Source organism: Mustela putorius, unplaced genomic scaffold, assembly GCF_011764305.1.
Source record: "Mustela putorius furo isolate JIRA1106 unplaced genomic scaffold, ASM1176430v1.1 tig00000275_pilon_pilon_pilon, whole genome shotgun sequence".
Lineage (NCBI taxonomy): Eukaryota > Metazoa > Chordata > Mammalia > Carnivora > Mustelidae > Mustela > Mustela putorius.
In genome coordinates this window covers 7,417,233-7,429,453 of record NW_025421341.1, presented here as the reverse complement: position 1 = coordinate 7,429,453, position 12,221 = coordinate 7,417,233, and the positions used below count along the sequence as shown (strand labels likewise).

At 38.6% G+C, this 12,221-nt stretch overlaps 1 protein-coding gene across 5 annotated transcripts in view; it reads left to right on the top strand.

Annotated features, from left to right (window-relative positions):
- C2CD6 (C2 calcium dependent domain containing 6) overlaps positions 1-12,221 on the top strand; it is a 124,078-nt gene that overhangs the window by 34,590 nt on the left and 77,267 nt on the right. For 2 of the 5 annotated variants that reach the window (XM_045078567.1, XM_045078569.1), the window contains exons 5-9: positions 1,735-1,857; positions 2,588-2,632; positions 3,728-3,796; positions 5,477-5,556; positions 9,812-9,952. The exons of 1 other annotated variant lie outside the window; for it this stretch is intronic. In XM_045078567.1, coding sequence (XP_044934502.1) covers positions 1,735-1,857; positions 2,588-2,632; positions 3,728-3,796; positions 5,477-5,556; positions 9,812-9,952 — 458 coding nt within the window. The remainder of the gene's footprint in view (positions 1-1,734; positions 1,858-2,587; positions 2,633-3,727; positions 3,797-5,476; positions 5,557-9,811; positions 9,953-12,221) is intronic. 2 more of the 5 variants (XM_045078570.1, XM_045078568.1) reach the window with 1 other exon arrangement.

Here is a 12,221-nt window from a genome sequence, read left to right as displayed (position 1 = left end):
AAGACCTTACTGCCTGTGGTTCTGAGTGTTCAGGAAACATGCATTTTTCTCTGTCTTGCTCTCCTCCTTGTCCTCCTCCACCCTGTCTGAGCTTGGGCTGCTCTAACAAATGACCATAGATATGGGGTGGCTTAAACAACAGACACTCATTTCTCAGCTTTCTGGAGGCTAGAAAGTTCAGGATCAGGGTGCTGGCAGACCTGGTGTCTGGTGAGAGCCTGCTTTCTGATTTCCTGATGACCATCTCTTTGCAGAGAGCAAAGAGATAATCTTTCTTGGGTCTCTTCTTGTAAGGGCACTAATCCAACTCTTGAGGGCTCTACCCTCTGACCTAACTACCTCCCCAACACCACACCTACAAATAACATCACATTGGGGATTTAGGCTTCAGTGTACGAATTTTGAGGGAATGCACAGTTCAGCCCAGAGCATGCCCTTTCTCTCTCTTTCATTTCCTCCTCATTCCCCTCTCTCCTTTCTTCTTACATAAAGTCTAATCGTTTTTGCATGGATAGCTTATTTAATCTTTATAACACCCCCCCCAAATATATATACATTCTCTTATTATGATCCTCATTCTACCGATGAGGAAAGAATTTTCTTAAGGTCCTAGAACTAGTAAATAGTGGAGCTGGGAATGGAGTCAGTCCGGCTTCAGACTATACTTTATTAAACTTCCTCTCACTCTCGAGCTTCCAGTGCTAAGAGTCTGTGTCTCTTTATAGCTAAGCTTCTTAGAATCTTAAATGTATCTCAGAGTTTAAGTGAGCAACACTATTTCATGTAGCTATAGGATACATTGATTAGTCCAGTTGTAAGTCCTAATAGTTTTGTTATATTGGTTAAATTTTAATGAAATCCTAAAACATTTCCTCAGTGCTCTACATTTTTTAACCTTCAGTTTTAATCTTCAAAACTTTATTTTGCTTTAGTCTTGAGTGTAGAATATAGTTTTTCAAGCATAGTTAAAAAAAAAACAAACCCGACATAGTTTTGCTAAAGGCAATCTATACTATTTGTTTTACTCTGAAAATAGTTTTCCTGAGCTTGCCGGGTTTTCAAGAATATAGTGGGTATATGTCCAGTTAAATAACACTTGAAATTAATCCTGGAAAATAGTATAAATTAATAGGGTGCTTATCTTTATTAGCATAATCAAAATCTTTCCCCCTATTTTAAGAGGAGCTATTAGTTTGAGCTTATTAAGAGGAGAATTTTAATGGAACTCTAAGGGAAAGTTGGGAATAATTTAGTAATAAGTACGTAGAAAACTGCACAAGGAAACAAATATTAAAAAGCAAAACACATTATTAACTCTAAGGGAAATTAAGAAGTGACAGAGAAAAAGAAACATAGTTGTAATTATATTGCTAAACTCTGCAGAATAGTTACATACACACAAACATTAAGTGTTGAACTAATAAAAAAAAGTATGATCTATATATAACATATTGGAGGAACGAAAGGAAGAGAATGTTAAGATTGTGGGGACGGGTGTTGAGAATATTTTTCTTCCACAATAAGCAGTTAATTGGTAGGATCTAAAACTAAAATATCACTTAATGTAAGCCTGTTACTTAGAAACCAGACAAATCAATTTAGAAGCTTGAAAGCTGAAAACTAACTGAGATGTGTATATAATAAGATCTAGTTATGGAGGTACTTATTCAGAAATTATATCTGGAATTCAGACTGAAAATGGGATAATTCTTTCCATATGCATATTATGTCAAGGTTCCCAGGCGTCAAGATGATGAGCGGAATAATATATACTTGGAACTAATGCAATATAGAAGTACAGAAAAATATCCTCTCTTACTAGGGAGTGTTAAGGTACACCTTTATGATGTAATTCAGGTAAGTATCAAGGTTGTTTCTTTCACCGTGGTATCACATTGTTATTATTTATCTGTATCTGATGGACTCCTTTTGGTTTATTATCTACTTTCAAACTCATATGTCTCGCTCTGGCTATATTAAAAAAAAAAAAAGAGTTGGCTTTGAACAGCCTAATATTTTTAAGAACTGATTGTGTGGCAATGGTACAACCTAGGAGACGACATACACATGTTCTGTTGTGTTTTCTGGAGTGTTTCTAAACAGGACTCAAATCACAAACTCTGTCTCTTAATTGACTGCCCAGATTTCAGTTGTTTTTCTCCTTGTCTGGGCTGCTTGCCTTCTGCCCTGGGCCTGTGCTGTTCAGGGCTCAGCGAAAGTTGGGGGCAAGGTTTGTACACAGATTGTGTCATTCCTTCTCTCTTGCTTTCCTCCGGGCTAGGGTTACCCTCTCACTTGCCAGCAGCCATACTGCCCTGGACTCAAAGGAAGAGAACTGATTAGTGAACCAATCTAAACCATCTGAAGGATTTTCAGGAGTATTTGTTAGGATGCAAAAGCAAGGAGGCCTTCAAAGACTAACGAAGTTTTATCAAAGGACACAGGAGCTATTAAGTTAACATGTGCATTAAAAATCATTACCTGATTTTTCAGAATTTGTGAAATGTTTTAGGTTATATACAGATGGCCACATGAGTGACTCTGTATTGGGGGATTTTATTGTTCTTTCCCTTTTTCTTTTTTCCAGAAAGGGTGCTTTATTGAAGAATTTGAAATGTTGCATAAAAACCTGGTAAGAGGGGCGCCTGGGTGACTCAGTGGGTTAAAGCCTCTGCCTTCGGCTCAGGTCATGATCCCAGGGTCGTGGGATCAAGTTTCGCATCAGGCTCTCTGCTCAGCGGGGAGCCTGCTTCCTCCTCTCTCTCTCTGCCTGCCTCTCTGCCTACTTGTGATCTCTGTCTGTCAAATAAATAACTAAAATCTTTAAAAAAAATGTTAAGAACTTTTTGTGCATACACTTAACATTTCATACAACTTGACTCTGATACTGTTTTAACTCCTGTTAGTGTTTTTATGCTCCGCTACCGTACCAATCACTGTTTGAATTAATGGAAATATATTAAACAGAAAGAACAATATTCACAAAATCTTCATCTTCACCTTTCTTTTTTTTAGTGATGCTACTTTACTGCTAAATGATGAACAGGAAAATTGAAATAATTGCATTAGGGAGCAAAATGCCCTATCTGCTTATTTGTGCAGCTTTAATTGAGGAAATATTTTCTCCTTGAGGAGATTTTAAAGAGTTGTTTACAGTTCTCACTTGAATTTCTTTTAAATAAATATTTAAAATTATTATTTTGATTAATTGATCTATTCAGAGAGAACCCTGCTGCCAATAGCCAGAACAGAGAATGATGAACATTTGGGGTCATAATCTCTGACACAGTCTTTCATTTCACATTTGAGCAAGCTGGGGTTCAGAGACTTGAAATCGCTTGTCCAAATAAAAATTTCATCTGAAAATGGAAGTGGAGGTAGGAAGTAAATGGAAGTGTGAGCAAATAAAAGCATATGCATGTGTGTGTACACACACACACACACACACACACACACACGTATATGTATCTCAGGGTAATCCTATTAATTATAAACTGATATTTTCTATATTATAATCATATATTCTTTAACATAAAGTTTTTAACACTTTAGGAACTCTATAATTCTTCTCTAGTAGTTCCTTGTGTGAATTTTTCTTTTTTAACCAGGAGATTCACACTTTGGTTTTTCTAACATAGATTTGTGAAATAGAAATACTACTTGCTACCCCTTTTTCATTAAAATATCTTTCTGATAAAATAATAAAATAAATGTGCTGTGTGTTTAGCCTATCTGCAAGGTGGCGGTGGAATTTATGTTCTCCTATGGAAACTTTGGTTATGGATTTTCACATCAGGTTAGTTCTTTTTTATTCTACAGCACTGCAGTCAAATCTCTTCTGAGCCTCTTTGCTTTCTAGTTTGATAAAAATTTTTAAAATATATATTTTTTAAAAGAACATTTTTAAAGAATGCTATTTTCTCCATTGTACTTAAGGAAAAATGAAACTACTATTTTTATTTGCATATACATTTTAAAATAATCTTTAATTCAAAATGCATTTATCAGGAAACTTGCTTTTGTGTGTCTGTGTTTTCATGTGTGAAAACAAAATTATTTTAAGTATATAAGAAGTGTGGATTTTTATATATAAAAATGCTTATTAAAAATGGAGTCATTGATTATATTTGCATGACATTTTTTATTCTGATCACATATGCTCGTTACCTTCATGGTATTTCAATGTCTGATGCTACTTGAGCCCTCCTTGATTTATCAAGAGAGTAATATGTTGAAGTTCTCTTCCTTGCTTTGTCCTAGGCCTTTAAATTTATCACATATATCCATGTTCCTGTGAAAATTTTTGTGTAGTAACCTGTGTCCTGTCCTTTTATTATATGCCTAGGCTAGATTCCTAGAATGGAAATTATTGTCCAAAAACAATGACTTTGTCAAAGAATTGTTCTAGAAATGTTGTACCAACATATATTCTCACCAGGTGTTTGAAAGAACTCTTCATATCCCCAGGTATTATCACCACTTTGGGGCATTTATATATCCAAGCACATTAGTGCTGCTATTATACAGGGACTGTGACCCCTATACTTTGCATATGATCTTTCTTTTCCATTTTTTGCTGTTTTTTATAGTCTTGGTTGTTCTTTTAATTAGGAATTCAGAGTGGTACATTACTTTTATTAAACCTACTCTTACGTTAACTGAGCAGCCCCTGGTAAAATGTTGTTCTAAAATTTTGCCTATGGTATATCATAATGATTTTTAATGCATTTCAAATCAGAAATAAATAATACACAGAAGAAAGCCACTAGGCACGATTTTTTTCATCTTTTTTCCTTCTTTGCTTTGATTTTTCTTTCTTTTCCTTCGGCCTATTTTATTTATATTTGTATGAATTGGGCCTTATAGGGTCTTGTAACTGTTGAATTCCTTTCGTGACATAGTTTATAAGCACCAACTTCAGAGGTAGGTTTTGTGTCTGAATAGAAGTAAAACATGTAATAATCACCTTCTTACGGAGATATCTCCTTTTCAGATAAATTAGGAAAGTATTGTTTTATGGAGGTAGATTCTACCAAAAACAAGGAACCAAGATATTGTGTGGAAAAGAGTGGGAAATACAAAAGTTCTTGATTTTGATTTTATATCTGTGAACTTTTTGGTAATATAGTCCCCTACTCCTCTGTCTTGATCATGTAAAAAAGGTACTACCCTTGGTGGGGGGAGCAGATAAAGCTGCATTCAAATCCTGGCTCTGATGTCTTTTGGGTAACCTTGAACAAATTACTGATCCTCAGCATTTTCTGTAAAATAGCCACAGTTATCTACATCATAGGATTATTGAGAGGATTAAAAATAATATTATAGATAAAAGGTTCCTGACAGATATCTAGTGCTCAATAAATGTTGGTTCTTTCTTCATCTTAAGGCCTATTTTGTAGTCCTGGAGGATGTTAGTATTAGAGTAAACTACACTTGTAACTAAGCAGTGTTATAACACACTTACCATTTTCTTCAGTTAAAACCTCTTCAGAAAATTAACAAGCCATCCATGTTTATGAATATTGCACCACCTCCAGGAAGAATAGATCCTGTGACGTAAGTGTTTGAAGTCTTATTTGCACAATTGGATTATGTGACATTTAAAACACTTAATCCATTTTATGGACCATTTTGGTTGTCTTAAGACATAACCAGAATGGGCTAGACTCTAAGGAAAACAGAGCAGTGAATTGTTATGCTTAATAAGGTGGGAGAAATTTTGGGGTTTCTGGGTATAGCCCTGGCGAAAGGACATGCGAAGTTCTGGAGATAAGATAAAGAAGAGAAGAGAGTGCCAGCTTCATGGCTGAATGAGGGAAGACAGGGTTAGGCTGACAAGGAAAGTTGGCCAGTGAGATATCCTTTTCTAGAAGGAGGTGAGGGACTTCTAAGATCAAATTGTCTAATATTTGTTAGTTTTCCTCTACAATATAGTAGTGTTACCTCCATTCCACACATTCTAATTGTTTTTTCCCAAATCTTCAGCAAAAAGTTTATGTTCAAAAAATGTCATTAGTGGGCACCAGGGTGGCTCAGTGGGTTAAGCCTCTGCCTTCGGCTCAGGTCATGATCTTAGGGTCCTAGAATCATGCCCCACATTGGGCTCTCTGCTCATCAGGGAGCCTGCTTCCCCCTCTCAGCCTGTCTCTCCCTACTTGTGATCTCTCTTTCTGTGTGTCAAATTAAAAATCTTTATTAAAAAAGTCATTAGCAAACCAAAAGTAACTTAAAATTTGTCAACCAGACTTCAAATTTCAATAGTAAAAATAGATTAAAGAGTGTAATCTATAGTACTTTCCCTGATTAAGAAATGGGAAAAAAAGGGATTGAGGAAATTAGGTATAGGATGGGAATGTATATTCTGAAGTGCTTATTGTCCTATAGTTTCACCAATACTGGGTATTATCATTAAAAATAAATTTTGCCCACTTGATATTGGTCATTTGTTGAAATAGTAAAATTTGAATGTTTTATGTTTATCAATCATTATTTATTTTTTTTAAAGATTTTATTTATTTATTTGACAGAGAGAGATCACAAGTAGGCAGAGAGGCAGGCAGAGAGAGAGAGAGGGAAGCAGGCTCCCTGAGCAGAGAGCCCCATGCAGGGCTCGATCCCAGGACCCTGGGATCATGACATGAGCCGAAGGCAGCAGCTTAACCCACTGAGCCACCCAGGTGCCCCAATCATTATTTCTTTATCCACCAATGGATTCAGTAAACATTCATTGAATGTCTGCTATATCCCCAAGCCATTGCAAATACTAAAATAAATGAGGCCTGGTACCTGCCCTCTGGTAGCTCATGGTTTAGTGTGCACAGATAACTAGTGAAAAGAAACTATAACACAAATGGGATAAGAACCTTCCTGCCGGTGAGCGTAAGGAACCCTGGCACATAGGGTGCGGGGTAATGATGGGAGGAACATAAAGTTGTGTCATAGCAAATTTATTGATATGAGCTCACTAAGCAGAGATTCTGCATTTAATGGTACAGATTAGGGGGTTAGAAAAGACTCATTCTGGTTGTTTGGTTGCAGAAACATGTACCAAAAGATGCCCACTTGGGTGGATTGGAAATGCCAGACTTGCCTTGGCTTAATGTAGAAGGAAGGTATTCAAAGGGTTAAAGAGATGGTGATGTTGGTGAGGATTTGTTTTTAAGACCTGCTCACTCCTCCAGGGAGATTCCAGAAGATAGACCTTTCACTATGACTGTAAGAACTAAATTTGAAGGGGAGCCCCACCCTTGAAGAGCTCTGTGATCTTCTCTGTTAGGCAGACCTTAGAGTGGGAGCCGCAGTCACTGACCTGAGAAACCCAAATGCGATGGGAGTGTAACAGTGGAGAGCCCAGTGATGGCGCCACCACCTAAGGCAAGATGCGTGTGCTTACTGTAGTGGACAGTAAAGTCAAAGCAGCAATCAGAATAGTTTGACTCATGCAGACCTATAGCATTGGCTAGTTGATCATGATGTTCCTAGAAATAAAATATATAGAAAGCCTCCCCAATTCTTAATCTGTATAAGCAGAAAAGTTCTAGGTCAAGTGAATAGAAGTGTGACCTGGATCATAAAAACAGAGTCATAGCTCCTCAGTCAATTCCCAGAGTTGAGCCAGTTTGCACACCCAAAAGCCTTTGAATGTAGGGGAGACTTGGTCCCCTTAAAGAGAGACGCTGGTGTGCTGACAAAAGTTTATAATGTTGATCTTTCTCTAAGCTTTCCCAAAAGGGAAGGAGAGCCTTTTACCAGGGTAACTATGCATTAGGGAAAAGGAACTAATCAGACCTTTCAGAGTCTACTGGACGCTGGTTCTAAACTGACACCAGTTCCAGAAGATCCAAATGTCACTGTTGTACACCGGTCAGACTAGGGACTTATGGAGGACAGGTGATTGATGGAATTTTAAACTCATCCTGTGATTATTTCCCCAGTTCCAGATTGCATATTTGAAATTCGCACACTTAGCAGTAGGTGAAACCCTACATTGTTTCCCTGACCTGCGGACAAAGGGATATTATGGTGGGAAAGGCCAAATGGAAACCATTAGAGAACTACCTCTACCTAAGAAAATAGTAAGCTGAAAGCAGTACCACATTCATGGAGGGATTGCAGAGATGAGGGCCATCATCAAGGACTTGAAAAATGCAGAGGTGGTGATTCCCATCTTATCTCCATTTGGGTTACTTATTTTGGCCTGTGCATAAGACAGATCTTGGAGAGTGATAGTAGATTGTCATAAGCTTAACCAGGCAGTGATTCCAATTGTAGCCACTGTAGCAGATGTGGTTTCATTGCTTGAGCAAATTAACACATCCTCTGGTGCGTGGTATAAAACTGTTGATCTGGCAAGTGCTGTTTTCCTCATGTAAAAACCAGAAGTAGATTCCTTCAGCTGGTAAGGCCGAGTGATACACCTTTACTGTCTTATCTCAGGTATATCAACTTCTCCAGCCTTATGTCATTCATTTAGTTCATTTAGTTCACAGGAAGCTTTTTTTTTTTTTTTTTTTTTTTAGTTTTACTCATTTTAAAGAGAGAGCATAAGCAGGGAGAGGAGCAGTGGATAGGAAGAAAAAGTCCCAAGCAAACTCCACACTGAGTGTAGAACCCGACACAGGGCTCCATCCCAGGAGCCTGAGATCATGACCTGAGCTGAAACCAAGAGCTGGATGCTTAACCAAGACTGAGCCACTCAGGTGCCCCACAGTTTACAGGAGTCTTGCTTGCCTTTCCCTTATACAAGATATTACACAGGTCCATCAGAGTGATGATCATGACGCTTATGGGACCTAGTGAACAGGAAGTAGTAACTAATCTTGACTGTCTGATAGGACGTTTGCATGTCAGAGGGTGGAAAGGGTTCTAAAAAAATTCAGGACTCTTCTACCTCATTGAAATTTTGAGGATTCAGTGGTATGGGGATTGTCAAGATAATTCTGCTAAGGTGAAGGATAAGTTGTTGTATCTGGCCCCTTCTACAACCAAAACAGAGGCACAACACCAGTTGGGCCTTTTTGGATTTTGGAGACAACATATTCCTTATTTGGGTGTACTACTCTGGCCCATTTACCAAGTGACCTGAAAAAAATTTATTTATATAATAAATGTATCTTCTTCCCTCTCATTATCTCCTCATGTAACATAAGGTCTGTTGACTTTATATTGTAATATTTAAGTATTGTTAAACTTATAGCATACTATTTTTTAAGTTTCAGGATATTAAGAAGAGTAAACATCATCCAAAGACTTTTTTAAAAATTTTATTTTGTTTTTTCAGTGTCCCAAGACTTGATAGTCTTTTCTGGGGAAGAGGCTAGTGAGGTTTTGGTTGTATGCAGGATAGTTTTATCATGTTAGGTGGAGTTATGACCTGTTTATTGCTCTCATTTGGAGATTAAATATGTTTTAAAGAGATGCTTATGGGGGCCAGGTTGGCAAGGGGTAGGTGGACTTGTGAAGATTACTTTCACATGTCAACTTGACTGGGCCATAAAATAGAGACTTGTATCTAACGACTGGGAGAGAGGTCTGGGCTCAAACCCTGTCTACTTATCTTTAGAACTCCAGGTCTAACGTACCGCCTTTTTCATCCCTGCTGCTCATCTCAGTAGTAAGAGTATTCAGTGGAGCACTTCTGTCAGGATTTCTGACCTTTGTCTGCTTCCCGAGCTCTACCCTCTGATGGTTCAAGGTAGACAGGTGGGCTTACAGTCTAAAAGAGAGAATGATTCAAAAGTGATAGCCATCACTGATTTTAGAAGTGTGGTTTTGTATAATTGCAATATTTAACATTATAAACATTTTGCAGAAATGTTATTACACCACAACCGATAGAGTACCCAGCATTCCTATCCCCAGACCTGAATGTTACTGTGGGGGCGCCAGCTGTAGTGCCCAACCAGTCCTCTGTAGTGCGACTTGAAAAACTTCAGCAACAACCTCGGGAAAGGTAAATACATACATACATACATGCATACATACATATATACCAACACAACCCAAACAATCTTCATCTTATTTATGTGTTAGTGGGACATTATTATTTTTTTTTTTTGCTTGGGGGGCATATGGGCTTTAGATATTTGTTTAGAAAAGTCAATGTTTATTGACTCTGTAATGCATATGGTGGTTCACTTTGTTGTGTCCTATGAGTCCTTCAAGCTGTCTTTACTCTTTTTCATTTTTTTTCTTTTTGTTCTTCTGATTGGATGAATTCCTTTGCCATCTCTTTGAGTTTTCCAGTACTTTCTTTGACACCATCTAGTGCTCTTGAGCCCCCCTACTGAATATTTCAGTCCAGTTATTGTTCTTTAGCTGTGTGATTTCTATTTGGTACTTTTCAATATTTTATATCTCTTTGTTGCAATTCTCACTTCATTTATGAATTTTTCTCCTGAAAAATGAGCATCATTATGACCATGATTTTGAATTGTTTTTTTGAAAATTATTTTTTTTGAGAGAGAGAGAGAGAACAGAGTAAGTGAGAACATAAGTGAGTAGGGGCAGAGGGAGAGGGAGAAGCAGACTCCCCATTGAGCAGAGAGCCCCATGCAGGACTCAATCCCAGGACCCCAGGATCATGATCTGAGCCGAGGGAAGACACTTCACCTACTGAGACACGCAGGTGCCCCTCATTATATTTCATTATGGCCTGTTTTATTTGTTTGTTTGGAACTTAATGTTTCTGGAGTTTTGTGTTGCTGTTCTGTTCTCATTGTTCTCTTTCCTCATTTACCTTCACTCTCTGTGTTGGTTTCTGAGCACTAGATGAAACTGCCACCTTTCCTAGTCTCAATGAAGTCACCTCATGGTGGGAAATGAACCTTATCAAGGAACCCAGCCCAAGATTTTGGCTGTCTCTCAAACCTTTGTGATTGTCCAAGCAGCTTTCCTTTTTTCTTAATGTCTTCCAGTTATTGAGAGTGTGTTGGGATTTTTCAGTATTCCAAAGAGGAAGATCTCAGCATCTAGATTCAGGCTGACTGGAAGCTGAACCTCAAGTCACCTGATGGGAAAGTATGTACCTAGAGCCCTTTCTTGGAAAAACCAGGAGAAGGGCTTTCTTGCCTGCTCCCTTTGTGCCCAGTCTGGGGGTGTAGCCACTAGGGTGGAAGGCATTCCTGCACCCATTGAGAACTGCTTCTTTGTGTGCTGAAGTTCCGTGGGACTGTCACCAGTCCAAGCCCCATTGGTTATGACAGCCAAACAATCTAGGGGCCCATCTCCTCGGCAATGGCCACAAAGTCTGGGGTGCCAGATGTCTGTATAAGCTCCTTCCAGGGAGCTACTGATGATCTGGGTTGGGCCGGAGAGAGGAGGAGATAGTGTCTCCTGCTTCCACAGGTCTCTAACAAGGATTGCAATCAATCCCTGGATGCATACTCAATTAGAAGCCTGACCTCCAAATAGTAGCTTTTAAAGAATACAGTAGGCCTTTTTGGAGACTAACTGGGAGATGAACTTATTTTTGCACTAATTTCCTATTCTGTGCTGAGTGCTGAGCAGATAGCATGGTAAGTCATAGCAGACCTATGAAAAACTTTTTATTTTTTTCTGTAGCTTTGTGGGTCTTATAGTCACAACTGTGTTAACTGTGTTAACAGAAATAGGTGTTTTGGGGGCTTGTCCCTCAGATGGGAGTCCTCAAAGGTGGGGTGCTATGTGTGTTGTCCAAACCTTTTTCTCCTCAGGGAGATGCTGGGAGTTGAGAGTTCTGTCCTGTTTGTATGACACTGTGCCAGTGGTGGAGTTTCTGGTATGTGCCTCATCCTTTCTCAGCTGTTTTGATGTGTGTATTTTCTCATTTGCATGATGTGTAGGAGTTGCTCAGCCTATTTCTAGATTTCTTTCAGAGAGAATTGCTCTTTGTAGAACTGTAGGTACCATGCATACATGGGAGGAGGTGAGTTCAGGAGCCTGCTTACCATCTTGAATTAGAAACTGCAAATTTCTTTAATGTCTTGCCTAATAGTACACAACCGGATCCTCATAACTGCTTCCACATTTAAACAGAGTGGCTCCAGCTGCAGAACCTCTGCCTATCTGACTCATAGCGACAGTGACAGCTACTGCTCTCATTTCCTTCCTGTAGCGTCACCAGCTGATCCCTTCTTCTTAGCAAAATGGGTCCCAGTGAGTCATCTTGCCATTGTGTTCACTGACTCTACATGTATTTTTCTTGCATGCTTTCAAAGTCAAGGGTTGTTTTTCTGCTCCTT